Source organism: Sphaerodactylus townsendi, linkage group LG06, assembly GCF_021028975.2.
Source record: "Sphaerodactylus townsendi isolate TG3544 linkage group LG06, MPM_Stown_v2.3, whole genome shotgun sequence".
NCBI lineage: Eukaryota > Metazoa > Chordata > Lepidosauria > Squamata > Sphaerodactylidae > Sphaerodactylus > Sphaerodactylus townsendi.
The window spans coordinates 92,203,556-92,226,126 of NC_059430.1; the positions used below are offsets into that span (position 1 = coordinate 92,203,556).

Genomic DNA, 22,571 nt, shown 5'->3' on the forward strand with positions numbered 1-22,571 from the left:
GCATGACAGAGCCTGAGGCCTTACTCAATTTTTGCAGAGAAACAAACAAATATCCTGGAGTGTTTCCACACACATCCATACACTCCGTTTTGGAATGAGTGAAAGGTACTTTGTTGACCTTTCAGCATCATATGAAATTGTTCTTATGAAAGTTGGTCTACCACATTAGATAGGATAATTCATCTGCAAAATGTGGATGACATGTAACATTTTCAAGAATGGTTTTTCTTTACACCTAAATGATTTTGGCAACAATTAATGGGTTTAATAATACTTTATTTAAAAATTCAGTGTTTCAGTGTTGTAAAGTTTTGTGGAGAAAGGCCTAAGTTAGCCTAACAGCAGACATGTTTAAAAAGTTTGGTTCTTATATTAAAATGTTGTTTTTTTATTTTCTTTAGCCTTCCCAGGCAGTAGCTGAATAAGTTCACTAGATGAAGGCCACTGTGACTACTGATCCAAATGTTACATTCTAACAATCCGTTGAAGTCAGTGGCACCTTTTTGAAATTTTGAAAAGAATAAAGATTCTATCAGTGGCAGTTAAGCTAAGCCCTCACACTGAAGGGGTTGACAAAAGCTCTCTGGATATAGAAATGTGTAGTTATATGAGAACAGATTGTTTACAGTTCAGCTAGAACTTGAAATGTGAAACAAATGAACTGTAACTAAAAGAGTTACTTAGTTTAAGGTATATGGTAACAAACTCAAGCTTCAGATACATTATTTTGATTTTGATTGTTTCTTGAAGAATATTTTACCTCACAATAAATGAAATATTTTTTTATTGGCTCTGAGTGCTTTGTGTCAACCAGATCAGAATCCACGCAGTAGCAGAGAGTTCCTCTTGCTCTGCAATGGTTTTTCTTTACATGTAAATTATTTTGGCAATAATTAATGTGTTTAATAATACTTTATTTAAAAATTCAGTGTTTCAGTGTTGTAAAGTTTGACAGTATCCAAATGTGTTGGTAGTTCTTATGAAAGGAAGGTTGCCAGCCTCCAGGTTCGATCTGGAGATCCATGGCACTACTCTGCCATAGATGCTTTCTCGATGACCTTGGGCCAGGCGCACACACTAAGCTTAATCTACCTCACAGGGTTGTTGTGGAGATGCAATGGAAAAGAAAATGATGCAAGCCACTTTGGGTACCCACTGGGGGGAAATTAAGTAGATAAATAAATCAGAATGTGTAATTTTCCTACCTCTCAGGTGGCATGTGCATGGGGAAGCATTTTGCAACTCTTTCTCAAGTATTGGTGTACTTGCAATTTTTTATCATTAAAACCTTCAACATTTATACTTCTAAATTCCATAAATATGCCAAATTGTACAATGCTAACTAAATTATAAATGATGCATTTTATTTTGTTAAATCGGTAGAAGAAGATTAGACTTGATAGGAGAGTAAGTATTGTATACATTTCAGTATTTCCCTACGTCTCTAGGGGAAGATGGGTCTGGAACAACCACTGTTGCACAAAGGCTTCAAGTTGTTCAGAGATATTACATCTGTAAGCTGCTCTAAAAATATTTTAGCTGAGTTCATTATTATGCATTGAATATTCCCCCCATTCTATAAACTTGCACAAAGTTTATAAATAATAAATTATAAATCCACTTAATAATAATAAATTATAAATTCACTTAAAAACCAATTCCCTTTTCCTGAAAATCTATACATTGTTTTTATGGTTGTAAACTGCTACATAAGGCTTAATTCTGTATCTGGTTCTTCCCTCTAATATCTTTGTAGAATTCTTTTTTTTTTAAGAACATAATTATGTTTTTACAAAATAAAACAGAATTATGAGATTCCTTAGAGGAGAGAAAGGCAGGGTATAAATCCAAACTCTTCTTCTAGTTGTTTCTGTGTTGGTAACAAAAAATATTGCAAACTTGATTTTTTCCCCAAGATGTTCTCAGTCTTGGGATTTAAAATTGTAGCATAACTAAACTTTTTGCAGGTATCCCATATATATACAATTCAAAGGGTGGAAAAGAAGTTCAGTGTTTCATAAGGCCATGCCCCCCTCTTGCAACTGCACCACGGTTTGGAGTTCTGGGCTGGGCCACAGTTGAAGACCAGCAAGTGGGGCTCACCACACCCCCATCCCCACATGGAGATTGGGAGAGGGGCCAGGCAGCTCACCCTGCCCCCATCTCAACGTGGATTTCAGGACTCCCAATCTCCATGTGGAGATCAGAGTGGCAAGGGCCCATTGACGCTTGGATCCAGTTTTAAACTGCAGACTTCCAGCCTGAGCATCCAGGCTGGCCACCTCTAGCTTTATACTTTTGGCTCCACCCCAAAGCTCTACCTCCCAATCTCCAACTGCGCCCCTTCCCAGAACTCCATGGGAAGTTCTAGACCGGGGTATAGTTGCAAGGGAGAAAGTGGCAAGCCCTGGGCACCATTATAAGCAACTATGCCCCTGACTGGTTCCAATCCAGAGTTTCCCTGGCTGGATCCATCCCAGGTTCTCACCAGCTGTAGTAGTGAAGTATTCTGTAGCTTCTCTCTGACCAGGGATGGGACTCTTCAAAGAGCATGTGACTTCAGTTCTAGCTCACCTGCAGCATCTTTCAGGTTCCAGTATAGTGCTGGTTATCACTTCTAAAGCATTGGCCTTCATGGTGTAGTGGTGAAGAGCGGTGGACTCTAATCTGGAGAAGTTAGTTTGATTCCCTGCTTCTCTACATGGGTGGTGGACTCTTATCTGGTGAACTGAATTTGTTTTCCTGCTCAAACACATGAAACTTGATGGGTACCATTGAGTTAGTCACTGTTTTCTCTGAACTCACTCAGTCCCACCTACCTCACAAAAGTGTCTGTTGTGGGAAGAGGAAGGGAAGCAGTTTGTAAATCACTTTGAGACTCCTTGGGGTTGAGAAAAACAGGATATAAATCCAGACTTCTCTTCTTCTCCTGTGTACTCATTCTCATTTGTTTCTTCTGGTTTTTAGCCCTTTCTACCTTCTTTCTAGTTTTTATTTAGGACTGTGGAGCAGGTCTTTTCTTCATAACTTCCCTCATCTTTTGGGATTCCTTCCCACAATTTGGTTTGTTGCCAGTTTAATGCCCGTGTAATGTAGGGACTTTCCAGTTGGCTAATTTTTGAAAATCCTGTAATTAAAACCTCCAATTTGGATTTTATACTGGGTTAAGGAGTGAGGGTTTGTAATTCCTGCTGTCAATACAGGAAATTATTTTATTCTAATTATTTGTTTAGCGCTTAAAATGAGTTAAGTGTTTTACACAGACTAAAAAAAATAAGTTCCTGATAAAAGGCACCTAATTCAAGATAAGGCATGAGCAGAAAGGAACAGAGAGGAGCTGAAGGAAAATAGATTATTTTTTCAAAAAAGCGAAAAATGTAATGAATAGGGATGACATTTCACCTCCAGTTTGAAGATAATGAATATGATCTAATAAGTATGTGACTTGTCTGCCTTCTGTTTTGGGTAACAATGCCCAAAGCATCCTATTGGCTGGCATCTAGCCTATCAGGAACTATCTTGCCACGCACTAACCAGGATATAAAAAGCTCTGGGCAACTCAATGTGCAGATTTCTGGCAGCCCTTCAAAAGACAGGTTAATCTGTAAAGCCAGGACGAAATTCCAGGGGAAAAGAACAGAAGGGCAAGGAAAGGAATCTCAAGCAAGAAACTGAAGATTCAGACAGACTGTTTCTGCTGAGGTGCAAAGCTAGAAAACAGATTCTGTTGATTGAGCAGCAAGTTGAACAACATGTCTGATAGTCAGTGTGATATGGACAGCTCTGATGAGGCGGAGCCCTCTCCCCGAAAGAGGAGGCCCAAAACTTCCCGGTCTTGCCGAGCTGGACTGATATTCCCAGTAGGCCGTATTGACAGATTCCTCCGGGCAGGTGACTATGCTGAGCGGATTGGATCAGGGGCTTCAGTTTACATGGCTGCCGTGCTCCAGTACTTGACATATGACATTGTAGACATCGCTGGAAACATTGCTGCCAATGATCACAGGCGCCGGATTGCCCCCCGACACTTGCTTGAGACCATCCATTGTGACTCTGAGCTCCAACAGGTGTTTGGAGGAGCCATCCTCCCACCACAGGGAAGAGCCAAGAAACAATCAGCGCCCTCCTCCCGGAGAGGGAAGGGCAAGAAGATGGCCCACTCTGTGAGGAGAAGGCGTAATTCTGTGGTTGCTGCTTAAGCCGAGGAGATGCTGCCTGCCCTGGCTTGGAATACAGTTCTCTAAGCATCTAAGAATGTTGTCTAATAAAACCTGCTCTGAGGACAATGAGTTCTTTTTTGTGTGAATGTACTTTCTTTCCACTTTGAGAAATTGTGGGCTGTTTTAGTTGAGCTGCTTTTGATCTGATAGTATGGCATTACCAGAGAAATGGAGAGCTTCATGGTTATCTATACAGTAAAAGCACACTCTGTAAATATTGGGTTGACATTCTTAGATGCTGCTATGAGTACCTGATAGTCAAATAAAAGTCTAGCTGATTATATTCTAATGCAGATATCCATTTATCCACATGGACTATTAGATTCCCTTTTTTTTCTGAACTGAGACACGGCATTGGCCTGTTCATACATTTCCATATTAAGATATCTCCCAAGAGAAACTCATGGGTCCCTCCTTTCCAAACAAAGGGCGAAAGTAAAATCTGATCCAGCCAAATGTTGCTTATTTGAATTTCATACTTTCTACTGGAGGCGGGGGGTATCTTGATTGGGTGTCTTCTTCATTACTTGCAAGGAGGCAGGAACCACTTAACAAAGTTGAAACTCCCCTTCCTGTGACGTGCTCCAAGGTTAATCACCTCAGTATTCTTTCCTGCCTGCAAGGAGTGCAAGGCTTTTCGCACAGCTCCCCAGGGAACTTCCAAATTCAACAATTCAGTGTGTTTGTGTGTGCCTGTGTCCCCCGTCTGTCTCCCCCCTGCCTAATGTAAGTAAGTGGGAAGGGGAGGCTTGGACAGATTTAGGGGGAACTTAGTAAGGAGATCCTTCTCGAGAGAAAAAGGCTTCCCGCCATTCCGCCGGCTCCTGCCTTAAGATGGCGACCGGATCCTTCACCCCTCCCAGGGAGGACTTCGCCCGTTCCGCGACAGAGGGAACTCGAGCCGCCAAAAACAAAACGGCAGACCCGCAGCCTAACGCCCAGAAAGCGACATCCAAGAAGAAAGGGAATAAACAGGCTGGAGACAAAATAGACGGTGCGCCTGCGCAGAAGCGCCCACGCCAAAACGAAGCTGCTGGGAGCTCGGCGCCTCCCGAGGGTGCTGCCATTGCAGGCGGCTCCACGGCCGGGTCCTCCTACCCCACGTGGGATTCGGAGTCCCCGGCTTCCCCCAACACCGAGGAGGAGAGACGGGTCCCTACGGAGCCCAGGCAGTCACAGGGAACCCAGGGGGAGGGGGCGGAGACCCGCAAAGGCACCAACCTCCAGCCAGACCCCGCGGCAGCAGCCGTCGCGGCCTGGCAAGCAGCCCCGCCAGCAGCATTCGCCCGCTTCTTGTCTGATCAGATAGAAAAGGCCTTAGACGCCAGAGAAGCCCGCCAGGCTGCCTCGGACAGAGCAGCCAGCAGCGCGACCGGAGCCCCACACAGAGTAGGAGTAGACCTGGCCTACAGGAATCCCATAGAATTCCCAGACAAGGAGGAGGACTCCTCCCCCGAAGAGGAGTGGGTGGAGGGGGCCAGATTTTCAGACACAGAAGAAAACCCGGTAGAGGCCACAGAACAAGCCCCCAGGTTCTTCAAGCTGGAGAACTTGCAACTGCTGATCACTAAGGCCATCTCAGCCCTGGACCTGCAGGACCAGGAGGGGGCGGAAGACCCCCCACCGGATCCAGACCTCCCTCCTAGATCAGGAAAACCAGTAAAAGGGTATCCCAAGGGAAATATGGACTATTTTCCCCAGGACCAGGAAGGAGAGAAGTTCTTCCCTGTTCCTGAGTACTTTGTCAGTAGGATTAGAAAGGAGTGGATAAAACCAGCGGCTCACAAGACCCTTCCCCCCTCCTTCAAGAAAACTTATCTGATGCCCCCACAATTTCACACCATGCTACAGGCTCCCCCTGTGGACGCCCCGGTAGCCGCCCTCCACTCAGCAGACCTGGTGGTCAAGGAGGGGGAGGGCAACATCAGGGACCCCCTAGACAGGAGGTTGGAAGCAGCGCTTAGAAAGACACACGAATGGTTGGCGGCTGCAACCAAGACTCTCACCCCGGCCTCCACTATCGCCAGGGCTAGTATGGTGTGGCTCAAGAGGGTATTGGAGCGTATTCCGGAGCTTGACACCACCACCAGAGAGGGGGTAGAGCGCGTGCTCATGGCTAGTACCTTCATAGCAGATGCCACCCTAGACGCCATCGCCCTGGTGGCAAGAGCCATGGCGACCAGCATGATTGCCAGGCGTAATGCCCAAAGCCATCAAACACGAAAAGGGCAACACCTCTAATACCAGAACCACGTTCAGATCCAATAGGGCCCTCCCCAGGTTCTCCAGAGAAGGGAACAAGCAGGGATGGCAACAGCGGAACTCCTTTCGTGACAAACCCTTCACCAAGACGAACAACGAACAGGGAAAGCCCTTCAAGCCAGATTTTTAAAAACAGTGACTATTCGGACGCTGTGGTGGGGGGCGCCTAACCCGGTTCTCTGCAGCCTGGCAGGGAAACCATGTGGACAGATGGTCCAGAGAGGTAATCCAGGAGGGCTACGTGATAGAATTCCTACAGTTTCCACGGCAGCAATTCGTCCCATCCCCAATTGCGGAAAAGTCAATCAAATCGCAAAAAACACTTCAGGCGGTGGCCCACCTGTTGGCCATTCAAGCTATAGAACGGGTTCCGATGCAGGAGAGATTCTCCGGCACGTATTCACACTTCTTTACAGTCCCCAAATGCAATGGGGACTGCAGGGCAGTGCTGAACCTCCGGACGGTCAACAAATCGCTCCGCCTGCCAAAATTCCGCATGGAAACTCTAAGAACCATATCGGTAGCCCTGAGGCACAACGAATTCCTCACCTCCCTAGACCTAAAGGAGGCCTACCTGCACATCATGATACATCCGGCCCACAGAAAATTCCTAAGATTTGCGGTGGGGCAGCAGCACTTCCAGTACAGGGCGTTACCCTTCGGCTTGGCCACCGCCCCAAGAACTTTCTCAAAGATCCTCCTGGGACCCATCACCCAACTAAGGGAACAGGGGATCCACATACACCCCTATCTGGATGACCTCCTCATCAGGTCCCTGTCCAGACAACAAGCGCGGGAGGATGTAGCCAAAGTCCAGGAGGTGCTGCAGGCCCACGGATTCTTAGTCAACCAAGAAAAAAGCTCAGTCGTCCCCACGCAAAGACTGGAACACCTGGGAGCAATAGTGGACACGACAAAAGACGCGTTCTTCATCCCTTCAGAAAAGGCACAAAAGATTCAGCTCGCTACCACGGCAATATTGTCGGCCCATCGCCCCTCGCTGCTCCAAGCAGCCAGCCTACTAGGTCTCTTTATCTCAGTCATGGATCTGAACCAGTGGGCACGGTTCCACGCAAGACCTCTGCAACAGCTTCTGCGCAGATTTCAATGGGACATTATCCAGAAGAGGGACAAACCTATCTCCATTCCGCCCTCGGTTCGTGCCAGCCTGAGATGGTGGCTAAGCAAACGCAACCTGGCACAGGGCAAACGCTTCCTACATGCAGCCAGGCCGCAGATATTCACGGACTCAAGCTTGCAGGGTTGGGGAGCAACCCTCAACCAACAATTTACCCAGGGACAATGGTCAGAGGAGGAGTCAAAACTCCCAATCAACGTGCTAGAGACCAGGGCCATATTCCTGGCACTAAAACACTTTCGCCCACAGATACAGCGTCAACACATTCTAGTGCTCACGGACAACGTGGCAGCAAAGATTTACTTAAACAACCAGTGGGGATCAAGATCCCCGAGCCTTCACCAAGAAGCGGCAAAAATCTTAACCTGGGCAGAAAAACACCTGCTGTCCCTGGAAGCCCAACATATCAGGGGCAAACTAAACAACCAGGCAGACTGGTTAAGCAGAAAGCTAATACTAGAGAGCGAGTGGCAACTCAACCCGAGAGAGTTCCAGAGGATCTGCACAATCTTCGGCACGCCTCAAATAGACTTATTTGCAACACCAAGCAATGCACAACTGCCAAAATTCATGACGAGACATTTTCACACGGCGGCGGTAGAAACGGACGCCCTAGCGGCCGAGTGGCCACAGGCTCTACTCTATGCCTTCCCACCGTTTCTGCTGATTCCGAGACTTCTGAGAAGGATCCAAACGGAGAGGGCGGAAGTAATCCTAGTGGCCCCCAGGTGGCCAAGGAGGCTGTGGTTCTCAACCATCCAGGAAATGGCCATCAGAGGACCAGTGGGACTAACACCATCGGCGGACCTCCTAATACAGGGCCCCATTTGCCACCCGGACCCAGGCTGGCTAAACTTGACCGCGTGGCTTGTGAAAGGAGGAGATTAGCCGCAAAAGGTTACTCACTCAAGGTGACCAACACGATCTTGTCAGCACTCAAGAAGTCTACAATCAATATTTACAATGCGTCATGGAGGACCTTCGTGCGCTGGGCCCAGGCTAAGCACATCGACCCAGAGAATCCACAAGTCCGAGACATCCTCGATTTCCTACAGAGAGGATTCGAATTGGGGCTACGCTGCTCTACGCTCAAAAGACAGCTCTCGGCACTGATCACTGTATGCCCAGCCATCAAGGGCAGGCCGCTGTCCAGGCATCCAGATATCGTGGGGTTTCTCCGAGGGGTCACACTCTCTCAACCACCGAGGGTACACAGATTCCCGTCGTGGCGCCTCCACACTGTACTGACAGCACTCACATTACCACTGTTCGAACCTATTCAATCAATCCCATTAAGGTGGGTGCGCATGAAAACCCTGTTCTTAATCGCCATAACCTCGGCAAGACGCGTTTCCGAACTGCAGGCCCTCTCGGCAGACAGAAAATTCTGCATGTTCCATCAGGATAGAGTGACCCTGCGGCTGGACCCCACCTTCAGCCCCAAGATCCACTCCACTTTCCACATGAAGCAAGAAATTGTGGTTCCGAACTTTATGCCTAACCCCACTCACCCCAAAGAGAGACTCTGGCATAACCTGGATGTGCGGAGGGCGCTCAAGGCGTTCTTAATCAGAACTGAATCAGTAAGAAGATCGGAATCCATCTTTATTAACATCTCCCCACCCAACGTGGGGATGCCCATGTCAAAAGCGGCCATCAGAACGACTCTCAAGGCTACCATTGTAGAGGCCTACAAGGCTCAATCCCTGCCGATACCCACGGGAGTGACAGCCCACTCCATAAGAAGCGCAGCGACTAACGCGGCCTTCAGAAACTGCGCCTCAGTGGAGGACATCTGCAAGGCAGCTACGTGGGCATCGGCCTCGTCGTTTTTAAGACACTACAGATTAAACTCCATCGCCGCCTCAGAGGCAGCGTTTGGAAAGAGAGTTCTGGAAAATATCATTGGGGACTGATGCAACCCACCCGTTTTTATGGGGACCGCTCTGGGAGGCCCCAATCAAGATACCCCCCGCCTCCAGTAGAAGGGTCCATTGAATACTTACTGTGAAGGGCCTTTCTACTGGATGGCTAGAGGGGTATCTTGGCCCTCCCTGGTTGCTATCAAATCCCAATGCACGTTTTGGAACTGTTTTCATAGTTCAGCTAGTTCCCAAGGAGCAGTTAGTTTTACTGTTAGCGTGTTTTACCCTTCCTGTGTCCAGTTTGTTTGTGAGCACTACTTTGTCAGTTCGAATACTGAGGTGATTAACCTTGGAGCACGTCACAGGAAGGGGAGTTTCAACTTTGTTAAGTGGTTCCTGCCTCCTTGCAAGTAATGAAGAAGACACCCAATCAAGATACCCCCCTAGCCGTCCAGTAGAAAGGCCCTTCACAGTAAGTATTCAATGGACCCTTTTCTAGCACTGCAGTAGAAAAGGAAGCAGATTCCAAAGAGCTGGCAGACATTTAGTTTAATGTATTTAATTCATTTTAATTGACTGCCCCTCCCCTTCTGGGCTTGGAGCAGCTTACAACACAATCTAAATACAAAAATAAATATCTATACCCATTAAAACAGTCACCATTAATGTTGTTATTAAAACTTCCTACAAATTTCACATTTCCAGTCGTTCAAGTGGCAGCACTAAATATCTTCAGGTGCAGCACATCCATCATTATGTGTATTACATCCCTCTAGGAGGGGCATAAAGAATGGAAAACAGAAAGGAGAAAGGGGAGGGGGAGGCCAGCTGGTACCTTGGCTGCCTCAGCTATAAGCCTGGTGGAACAACTCCATCTTACAGGCCCTGCAGAATTGCATGAGATCCCACAGGGCCCTGGTCTCAATAGATAGACCGTTCTCTAAGCTGGGGCCAGGGTCGAAAAAGCCCTGGCCATGGTCAAGGCTATCCACATTTCTGTGGGACCAGGGACCACCAATAAGTTATTATTCCCCATCTCAAGGCTCTCTGGAGTATTTACTATGTTCAAATGAATGGAGTGCAGTCTAGACCATCCTAGGGTTGCCAACTCAGGGTTTGGAATTATCTGGAGATTTGAGAGTTGGGCCTGGGAGGCCGGGGTTTAGTGGTGCCTTGCAGTGCACCTTTGAAAGCAGACATTTTCTCCAGAATTGGAATAAATGTTTTAAGTAAATAACATATAAATTCGAGATGTAGTCTGAAGTTGTAATTCCAGGAGATCTACCATCCCTACCTGGAGGTTGGTAACACTGCTTCACCACAAATCAGATGTTCAGGAGCCTGAGATGAAGCTGAGATTTCTCTTTACTAAGTAACATCAAAATAGGATTGTATTGTAGCAACTGTTGCTTGGAGCTGAGTTCAGTTATATCCCAAACATTCTTCCCTTTGTGCCAGAATTCTATAGAATGTATAAAATCACATTTCCCATTACTAAATCTAGATTGAAGGTGAAAATACTTAACCTTAGATTTCTTCTTCCTGGTTTGAACTGGTAGGCACTGTACAAACGTTGCTAATGCAAAGACTTTAAGCCTAAGAGCAGTGTTTTAAAAGATAGAATTAAATGGCCCATCTGTTCCATTACTTTTCTGTCTCTTACAGTTTCTTCAGAATTAACTGTGATTACGAGAGGGTAGACTGAGGATGTTGTGTCAGTGGTCATTAGCTATACAGCAACTTTTGAAATGTTCCATAGTGCATTGGAAGAAATTGACACTTCTGAGAAAGCTGGAAGTGGCATGGTTGCCTATTGATCAGGAGTGTGTCTTGGAAGCTGTTTAAATATGCTTTATACCAGGAATCACACCTGAGCTTCAAGTCCTACTTACTTCCCTACTAGCACTTGCCAAGATGGGAAACGGTTATGTATTTGCTTTGGATTCTTGCAAAAAAAAAATGACTTTGGTCTTTTGTTGCTTTTTCACAAGAGAAGAACCAAATGTATTGATTGTGAAATGTACATGTTGTTTGTCTAGATGTTGTGTCTAGAAGCTGAAAGTGATGGTCAAAGCTGAGAAGAACATGGGGCTAGGTTGTACTTTGTCAGAAATTAGACCTAACAGGCCATGAGCGGTGTGTGAGTGAGTGAGTGAGTGAGTGAGAGAGAGAGAGAGAGAGAGAGAGAGAGAGAGAGAGAGAGCGAGAGAGAGAAACTGGATCCTAGTTTTTTTTAATCTAACCATCAACAATAGGATAGTTGGATAGATTTACCTCTCTAGAGAAACTGAGATACATCATCCACAAAGGAAGCAATTGTTTACATACACAGTAGCAAGTAAGGGAGGAATTGTGGCACTCAAGTATTTGATTAAACTAAGAAGATGACAAAGAGCCTTTTTGGGTTGATTAAAATGTCACTTCCTCTTAGGATCTTATGGTCTCTACTTAAGGTCACTTAAAGCAGATTAATTACACCCTAACACAATAGAACATGAGTGACCGCTGTACCGTTTTTTACCATTCAGCATGGTAAAAGTGTTTTTACTTGTTTCACAAAAGGTATAGAAGTAGACTGTCTATTACTCTAAATGAAATGTTTGAGGGATTGTTCACACATTGCAACAGCCACTGTTATGCAGTTGCCTCAGGAATATTTGGACAATTGTTGGGACTATGATCTTCTTGTGTGGAGCTGCTGTTCTTGTGAATCAGTGCCTCCATGTTCATATTGTATGCTTGACTGGTAGCTGCAGTGTTGCATGATCATTGCAATTGTCCAAAGTCTTGAAGCTTTCATGTGACACAGACATTATTATCACTTACATTTAGAGTTCTTTAAGTGGCTGGAGTGTTTACACTGGAGACTTCCTTAATTTGTTGAAAAGAAAATATAGATATTTTGCTCAAATGCACACTGCAAGGAAAAAAGATGCTTGCAGTGCAATTCTAAACAGAGTTACTCCTGTTTTAGGATTGTGCTGTTGGTGTCTTTCATGCAGGTAGACAGGGCTGTGTAATTAATGATTCCTCTCTCAAACCTGAGCAGAGGATGACATGTGTAAGCAGCACAATAATAATAGTGCATTGTGAAACAGTTGATTTCTTCATGGCTGCTAATAATAGTGAGGGTTGTCCCCGCTTTTTTGGCAGTTTTCCTCCAATCTTTCCTCTTGTGGATTTGGTAATTATTATCTGCCTTTGTTTTTAGTAGTAGTTAATCTATTTCTGTGGCCATTGAGATGAAGGTATAATCTGTGGGGTATTTGAGAGCTATTTAACTGGAAAGGAGAGATTCTGTATCAGCCTCCTTCCTCATATTCTTATACCAAACTGATCTCCCAAGCATGGCCCATTGCACTGTGGAATTGTTGCCTTTAAACTATAGACATCTAGCAGTAGCTATTTCTATGGATTAAGATGCTATAGTATCACTTGAGTCTGACATCTCTGGTGGGGATCAGATTACTGCAACCATTGTGTTTTTCTCAGCAACAAGAATGTATGAACAATTTAAAGGGACATTTTGGTCAAATGGATTTTCTCAGTTTATTTCAAACCTGCTGTACTGGGAATATGTGTGTGCTAATCGGGGTGTTTTTTTTTTCAATGTGGGATAGCCTTACTACTAATCCCTGTTGCTGAAAAATACAGTTGTCCTAAGAAGTGTTGCTTAAGACTGAGGTCCAAAATGTTTCCAGGTCACCCCAGTGGGCTTTTAAAACTGTGTTTTTCCCATTGAAGAACATACATTCCTGCCTTCTCCAGGACATGTTGCAAATGGTTTTGGTCCCCTCAGTTTTGAAAGCGGCTTTCCAAGCGACCTGGCAAAGTGTGCTTCAGCAGGTGAAGCCACTGCACTCTCATTTATATATCCAAACATAGAAGTTAACAAAGTAAGGCTTATTACCATTTTCATGCACCACCCTATATCACAGATGACTAAGAAGAAAAAAAGAAGATGCCATATTGATTTATTTACTTTTTAACCTTCTTATATACCCTGCATTTCTCACCAGTGGAGACCCCAAGCAGCTTACATCATTCGTTTCTCCTCCATTTTATCCTCACAACAACCCTGTGAAGTAGGGTAGGATGAGAGTGTGGGACTGGCCCAAGGTTAACCAGCAGTCTTCCATGGCTGAGTAGTGATTCAGAATCACCCAAAAAGGGAATATGAACAAAAAATAATAATTAGGTACCACAAAGGTTAAACAGAAACAATATTAAACATGAATTAAACTAAATAAATACATTTATTGTACAGTGTGACCAAATGGTGACATTATTGTAGAATCATAAGAGTTGGAAGAGACCATAAAGGACCAGTCCAACCCCCTGCCATGCAGGAACGCACAATCAAAGCACTCCTGACAGATGACCATCCAGCCTCAGTTTAAAAACCTCCAAAGAAGGGAGACTCCGCCACCCTCTGAGGCAGCATATTCCACTGCCAAACAGTTCTTACTACCAGGAAGTTCTTCTTGATATTTAGGTGGAATCTCTTTTCCCATAGTTTGAATCCAACTATTGAATCCATTATTAGGATGATGGATCTTGTTCCATAATTTTTCATGCTTGGTTTTAGAAGTGGCTGCTCCACAATGATCCAATGCCTGATTCTATTCCATCTGGTAGAGAAATATACTGCTAAGCCACATAGGGCTCTTTATGAAGCCTTTGCCAACTATAAAATGGCATTTGACAGCACTTCATGCAATAGATTATGGCTCAAACTAGAAGTTTCTGCAATAGAATGTAGACTACTTATATGTATACTACATGAGAACAACCATTTGTCAAGGTCACCTGTGTCCCATATACCAGTCTGGAGAAACAAGGCTGCATCCTTGCTATCTTACTTGTTTAATTTCTATATAAACTCTAAGGTGCAGTCCTTACCTAACCCTGACTTTCACCCACCTAATGTGGCAAAAAGATCAGTCTCCACAATATTATATACATACAACATAGTTTTTCTTTCGTACATGAAAGTTGGACTTAGAAGAACACTTTGGCTGCTCATGGTTTACTGTAAAGAGGATCATTTAACCATCAGTCTCTAAAAAAGATGGGCAGTCCCATCCAAAGCCCAAAGCAGCCTGGAACGGCGCTGCCATATTGCCAGACTGCCTCCAGAGGGCTTTTTTAAAAATGTGGAGTACCTTGTTGTATAACCCAATGCTCTGTTTAGACTAGAAGCAGCTTTAGTTCCATTAGAAGGACATGCCTGATTACAATCTTAAGTTAAATCTCCTCCCACCTGGATTAACTTCATTAATCCTTTCAGACAATTCCCCTAAAAGGTGGGTAAGAGCAGTAGAGGACAAACTGCATCTTCTTTGTTAGACCACTACAGCTTTATTCTACCTTGGGTACCAAGGAGGCAGAGCACTATTCAGAGCCTGTGGGATATTGCTCTTCAGTTGACAGATCATGAGCTCACTCAGCACAAGCAGTGAAGAATCATAACAAAAACATTGTTCCATCAAGCTCTCTTTATACATTAGAATTCCCAAACATCCTAGAGCCTTTCCTTTGGCCTGATTTAATGCCTTTCCATCTACACTTCTGGAAGGGAGATATGTACCTGTATTCTACATGTACATCTTCTCTGTCCATGTCAGTCTTCAGTGGTAGAATCAATCGAACATGTTCTCTTATATTCCGATTTTACCAGGACATTACCCCAATATTTAGGTAGATCAAACTATTTTTTACTCCCCTTCCCTTCTAGATATTTGTCCAAATATCTAGGTAGATCAAAAATTCTCTTCTTGTTGTTGATTGTTTCAATGAAAGTACCCTTACGATAGCAAGATTTTGCACTCTGGAAAGTCTAACAAGTCAGAAGAACATGATTTAGTGTTTTGCTAATTTTAAATTTATTATTTTACTAATTGTATATTTTTTGTGTAGAGTGTCTGTATATTTAACGTATAACATGCTTCTAAATCACGCACACACACGCACACGTAAGCATAGGTGAAGTACTCAAAAGTTTGGTTCATTCTCCTTACTGTGATCAGGGAACAGGTATTTTATCAAGCATTTTTAAAAATTCATTGTGTAAATTTGTTTGTGCTGTCTTTGATTCTGATTTACATGCTCATATATAAAATGTATGGTTGTAAATTTTATCTAATTTCAACCCAACCAACAATTGGGTCAATCAGCACCTGTTTGGCTTATAATACCATCAATTGTTCTTGGGGTGTGTGTATATATATGCATTAGTAGTTACTAAGAAGGCCCTTTGAGCCAAAACACATTTGGTCCTGTTTACTGTGATCATATTTGTTAATCGTCAACTTGTAGATATTCACTTATATTATTTAAATTTAAGCCTGGTGATTTCAGTCTAGAAGCTAAATTCCAGGCCTGTGTTTCTATTTTGTATTTTACACTGTACAATATATTGATTTATTTTTATTTTATTCTTCTTTAAGACTGGGCATTCAAACTTGAGTCTCCCAGATCCTAGTCCAACGCTCTAACTGGTACATCATACTGGCTCATTTTCACTTCATTCATATCAAACAAACTGGGTCACAAATCAGAGTCTCAGAGGCTCATTCCGCACATGCAGAATAATGCACTTTCAAACTGCTTTCAGTGCTCTTTGAAGCAGTGCGGAATAGCAAAATTCACTTGCAAACAGTTGTGAAGGTGGCTTGAAAACGCATTATTTTGCTTGTGCAGAAGGGGCCTGAGCTTTTGTTTATATAAAGTCAAGGAATGTATTTAAGATCTCCCTTTTCAGTGGCCATGCCAGTGATGGTTCTGGAGTACATCCACCCTAAAACCTTCAATGACTGTAGTCTGGAATAAACCTCAATGAATTGAGTGTTTCTGTTCCAGCATAGAAATCTCTGCTCTTGAGCTGGGGGCCATGCTTCAGGCTGAGCTATCTCATAGGCTTGTTCTGCTCTGTTAAATGAAAAATGGAGACAGCATATGCTGCCTGAAATAAATCCTTGAATAGAATAGAAAGAGTAATACATTTAATGAAAAATAAAAAAGTAATACATTTAATGAAAAATAGAACAATAGAAAGGCCTAAAAGATACAAGACAAGTTTCTCTAGGTCAGTTCCCCAGCAAGTGTTGGCATTTGGGCAACCTCCTTCCCAACAGAAGATTGATTGAAAAGTCATTTCAGTCATTTTCAGGAGGGATAAAATCATCCTATCCAAACATAAAGCTGATGTTTCGGGTTGGAATCTGTGAGCTGAATTCTACATGCTATGTCAGTGACCCACAGATTGGTATATGCTTTCCATGTAGTAAAACAGCCACAATCAGAAAGATCAAAACCAGGTACTTGTCTTACTTCTTTCTCATCCACACCCTTCCAAGGTGGTGCAGCATGAGGAGCAGCAGCTTTCATTCTTTCCTACACTGTAGCCCTGATCCAAATCAGGTCAGGCTGGGTGGCTGCTCTAGAGGTCCAGTTTTGGCTCATCCATTTAGTTTTTGCGGTCAGGACTGAGGTGAGCCAATTTTAAGTCACTGAGCAAATTCTGAAAGTGACTAGGCTAAGAGTAAAAGGTATTCTTAGACCAGTTTTGCTGAGGTAAATAATAAACTTTTGGGCTTTAAAAAAGCAACTTTAAATTTTGGTTTGTCAGGGGAAAAATATTTACATACTTTTATTGAAAGGTGCTTTTAAAACATAGTTGTTCGTATCGCTGCATATGCTAATTTTGAATGTGGCTTGCTGCCTCATGCTTAATAATAAGAATGTGTGTGTGTGAGAGAGTGGATTATTTTTTCCAAATCAAATTTGAAATAATGTTTTGTGACCTGGGCAGGATTAGGGTTGCCAACTTTGGTCTGGGAAATTTCTCAAGATATGAAGGCAGTACCTGTTCAGAGGGGGGTTGCCTAGAATATATGGTATGTAACAGAGTCCATCCCCTGAAACTGTCAATTCCTCCCATAGAACAAATCTCTATAATCTGGGGATCAGCTGTAATTCCTGGAGAACTCCAGGTAGCTCTTGAAAGTTGGAAACCAAATAGAGGGGAGAGATTTTCTGGCTCACTTTTCTCTTTGAGATTTTTGTGGTAGATTTCCAGCATTGAAGTTATTGTTTTTTTCTTTTCCAGATAATCGCTAGCAGTATGATAGTCATCTCTGTTGCTGTAAACATGACTTGACATTATGACCACTGCATTCATGGGCTTTGGGTGATCCACTAAATCATGGAGCTGAAAGTATGGGTAGATGGTGTCCAAAGGATTGTTTGTGGCGTCACGGAAGTTACAACATGCCAGGAAGTTGTGATAGCGCTTGCTCAGGCTATTGGTGAGTAAATAGTATTCTTGTGTTCCAGGATGCTATTTCTTAAACTTTATTCTACCCAAGACCCTCCTTGAGGTTTGCTTACTATTTGTCAACCACATTTTCTTTCTCATGGTCATCCCATGAGAAATTCCTTGAAGAGGTTGTTTGCTCAGTAACTTCCTATTTTGTAAATTGATTCTGTCACATGATTCCATGATTAATTCTTCCACTCTCCAGTTAGATCCAAGTCCAGTAGCAGCTTATAAACCCACAATATTTTTAGGGTATCAGCTTTCAACAGTCAAAGCTCCCCTCATCAGACATGAGAAGGAATGGAGATCTCAGAGACTTTATATTCCAGTCAGAAAGAAGGAGGGGTGTCGTAAAGAATGCTTGCAAAGTTCAAATGTACAATGCATATTGTAATCAGCTTGATTAGAGCAGAGAGGAATGCTTGGAACCAGAAAATTAGGATTTGCAGTGATGTAAGAATCTTGTATTTCTGTTCAGTCCAGGGAGTCCATTGTTCTGAACTTGTGAATGAACTCAAATTCAGCATTCACACTTCGTAATTTCCCCTTGAAGTTTCTTCGTTTGAGGACTGCCATTCTTAGATCAGCAATGAAATTACCTAGAAGATTAAAATGTTCTCCCACTGTTTTTTGAGTGTTGCAGTTTTTAATGTTGGATTTATGTCCATTTATTCTTTTCTGTAGGGACTCATTTGTCCAACATACACTTCTGTCACTAAGTATAGTTTGCAGTCTCTAGAAGCCATGTATATCAAATTCGTTACTAGACTATGAGAGAAAAGAAAGGCAAGTCTCCAGTTTTGATGTTTTTTAAAAAAAAGTCAGGCTTCTGTGCAATTTAAAGTTAGAAAACACTGTTGCGTTACTTTTGAATCCCAAAGAAAGGAGGAAAGAACATGTTATTCGTGTCTGTAATAGTGGCCATTAATCTTGTATGATTGTTCCTACCTTGGAATATCTGAAGTGGTGGGAGGTTGCTGAGATGATGCAATATCTGGCTAATAATGCACTGCAGATCCTTGTTTATGGAAACAGATCACATGATCTGCCATTAAAGAAAATTGTAGTTGTTTGCAAAATAATGCAGTCTGATACAGAGCTGTAGAGAGGGTGAACTGAGCCCAGGGCATCCTGCTCCCCCACCACGCCCCAGAATGCCTCTGCCACACCCTCTCACCGGCACACATCTGGTACGTCACACACCCCGCCCCCTTGGCGCTATGCCACTGGTCTGATAGACAACTTATTTATTGCATTTATTTATTTTATTGGTTTTGTATACTGCCCTCCCCCTAGGGGCTCAGGGCGGTGAACAACATTTTTAAAACAGACATAAAAACATTATTTAAAACATCAACATTCATCACAGGGCAATATGGGGAGAGGCGGTCCCTCAGGTATGCAGGTCCGAGACCGTGAATGGCTTTAAAGGTCAATACCAACACTTTAAACACAATCCGGAACTCAATCAGCTGCCAGTGCAGAAAGTGTAGAATTGGCATAATCCATTCTCTGCTCAAATTACCTGTGAGCAACTTGGCTGCTGTATTCTGGATGAGTTTTAATTTCCGGTTCATGGCTAAAGGCAAGCCCGTGTAGAGCGAGTTACAGTAGTCTAACCTGAAGGTGACCGTTGCATGGATCACAGTGGCTAGATCAGGATGGGAGAGGTACGTGGCCAGTTGCCATGCCTGCCACAGATGGTAGAAGGCCATCTGGGCCGTCCGGGTGACATGGGCCTCCAGAGATAACTTGATGCTTGATGCTTTCAGCGAATTGTGATGTTAATTGAAGTTGTATTTGTTGTGAATATCTCCTCACTGAATAAGTGCCTGTTCTATGTTAGTGTTACTACCTTTCATTATTACTGTAAACTATTAATTAGCATCTCTTAAATTTTGACTTATGTTGTCTTTTCAGTGGATTCACTTGATGTTTTTCTGTAGTTTTTTAATTAAACTTTAAAAAAAAATGTTCCAGAGTAAATCAGCATTATCCAATGCAGAGAGACTCAGTTGCCACTTCATTCTCTTAGATACATACCAACTTACTTTTTATTCACCAAATCCTGGCAGGGTCCAAGTTTCAGGAAAGTGACATTTCGTTAGCAACTTGCATGCTTCAGAATATATTCAGAGAAAAGTAATTTATCCATTCTTAGATTTAATAGAAACTGGTTCAAAAATTGTCCTTCCAGCAATGTCAGTTCAGGCTTCATTCAAATATGGTTGCAGATACACCTTCAGATATTTGTCTATACTACAGGAATTTTAATGTTTTCACTTTCAAATACCAAGGTAATGCTTTGTAATACTTTAGCAATAATATTTCATGGAGCACCTTTTTTGTAACCATTATTTCTATATTTCAAAAAAAACCAGGAAAAAATAACATGAGAAATGCTAACCATATTTTATAAATGCTGGTTGATAGTCTGTCAAGAAGTTTTTGCGGGGGTGGTTAAAGAAGCTAGCTATTACATCTTTCAGTCTTGGCTATATTATTTTCTCCCCAAGTACTAAAGCATCATTTTGAAAATTGCACAGTAAAATCTTATCTATATATATTATGAACTGAACCCATAGGTCTGACCTTAAAGTTGTAGAATGTTAGATAATTCTCCCCCTTTTCCTTCTTCATGAGAAAAGGGAAAGGGGTGTTGCTCTTTGAAGAGGAGGCTGCATTACTTAGCACAAGTGAATTTACTTGTGAGTAGGCACTTCAGTTTGTTTTCACGAATTTTTTTGTTTACATGGAGATTTTCCTCCTGCAAAGTGTTCCTAGCTGAGCCACTTCGTCATTTTGCCCACCTGACACTTCCTTGTTCTTTCCATGCAACCTCCATTTGGGAAGGTTGCCTGCCACCTGTGTGTGCACGCGCGTGCATGTGCCTCTGTGTGTGTGTGTGTGCATGCGCGCCACCTTTGGTCCAATATTACTTCACCAATCCATGTCAATTTCATGTTAATTTCAAGAGTCTATCAGTCCAGCAATAGATTATCAGTGTTTAAATAAACAAAGAAAGCCCTTCTGATAATTTTGAAATGGTGACCTATAGAGTGGGAGGAATTACTGTGTTGTGAGCAGGGAAAGGCAGGGAGGAGTGAGACAATCCAAAGAAAACCTAATGCATATGGATCTCAATCACTTTCCCTGCAAAGAGAGAGGAAAAGTTGCACTTAAATAGGTTTCAGAAATCACCATGGCCCCTTCCGCACACGCAAAATAATGCGTTTTCAAACCACTTTCACAACTGTTTGCAAGTGGATTTTGCCATTCCGCACAGCTTCAAAGAGCACTGAAAGCAGTTTGAAAGTGCATTATTCTGCATGTGCGGAATGAGCCAAGGATTCTCTGATTTGAAGGGTGAATGGCTGCAGGTCAGAATGTGTGTGCAACTGAGAATCAAACAAAAGTGAATGTACATTCAGTTCGAAAGAGACCACAAGTGTGTAAGAGGCCTTTGTCTCCATATATGTGAGACAGACCAGCAGATTCACCAAAAGTTGCCAAGAATCTTTTCTCTGCATTCTCTGCATGTTGCCAAGAGTCTTTTCTCTGCATTCCATTTTGTAGTTCAGGCAAATATCTGCAGTATGTTGGCCATAACGTGACTCTAAAACAACTTTAGCAGCTATTAAATAATTTCAAAACCAAGTCAAGGTCTCCTGTGTAATATTACAGCCCAAACAAAAAAGTAGTTCCAGAAACAAGTTTTGAGTGCATCTAAAGGATTATTCCTTTACAAAATGATTGGGAAGGAGGTGCATAATATTCATATTATTTGCAGGAGTAATATCATAGCTTTCATGCTTTCCAGAAGCACTTTCATAATCAAAGACTGACTGTATAATATTTCAGAAGAAAACATTTTGGTTGACAGATGTCTTCTCTTCCTCTGGGCACCTGAACAAAATGATTATTATAAACAGGATTTGTCATTGCTCATTGTAATCTAAACAGGGTTTTGAACAGACAGATAGCAGGAAAGGCATAAGAGAAAATAATAGAAGCCTTGAAAAGAACAATTGAAGGGGAAATGAGGCAGTAATAACTGCTGATAATTGTGTCTGGCTGCAGCTGATCTTTATTTTAGTTTTTTTTTAATGGCTTTGGCATACCACATGGAAAGATAGTTTAGGCATACTCACAGATTATTTGTTTCCTTATAGAAATAAGATTTTTAAATAACTCATCGGAACTCAGTAGGAAACTTTTTAGTTTGTGTGTCCATTGTAACAGGTATATAATCAATCAAATATGGGTGCTATTTAAAAGCCCACTGTTCTAATTTAGGAATTAATGCAATGGACGAGTAGTTGAAGTCTTTGAAATCTTTTATTTCAGGACCTGGAATGTAGATTGAGCTTTTCCATTCTCTGTGTCATTGTTATCCTTTTCCATATTAGTATATTCTTATTAAAATGTAATGGACTCTATTTCTGTGGCTTGGAATAGCTCTGTTGATATTCCATCTACTGCTAGTGATTTGTTTTTTCCAATTACTCTCAGTGCAGCTTTCACTTCAGTTTCTAAAACTAATGGTTCTTCTCCCAAAGTTACTTCTTTGAAGGAATCTGTCATCCTTTTATCTTCTCTGCATAGTTCTTCAGTTTATTGTTCCCATCTTCTCAATTAATGTATTTCCATGTTGATCTTTCACTGGGTTTAACTGGGCTTTAAATTTCCCTTTAATTTCTTGTACCTTGTGGGATGGATCTCTTGTTCTTACTTTTTTGTTGTTCTCTTTTGTTTCTTTACACTGG

General features: G+C 42.7%; 2 protein-coding genes across 4 annotated transcripts in view; both read left to right on the plus strand.

Moving 5' to 3' along the window:
• RASSF8 (Ras association domain family member 8) overlaps positions 1–22,571 on the plus strand; it is a 116,442-nt gene that overhangs the window by 71,347 nt on the left and 22,524 nt on the right. For all 3 annotated transcript variants that reach the window (XR_007244796.1, XM_048499956.1, XM_048499957.1), the window contains exon 2: positions 17,596–17,794. Coding sequence is in view for 2 of the 3 variants with exons in the window: in XM_048499956.1 (XP_048355913.1) it covers positions 17,692–17,794 (103 nt within the window). In the remaining variant the exon portion in view is untranslated. The remainder of the gene's footprint in view (positions 1–17,595; positions 17,795–22,571) is intronic.
• Positions 3,753–4,199, plus strand: LOC125435404 (histone H2A-beta, sperm-like). The gene has a single exon (XM_048501603.1). The coding sequence runs from the start codon at positions 3,753–3,755 to the stop codon at positions 4,197–4,199; it is 447 nt and encodes a 148-aa protein (XP_048357560.1).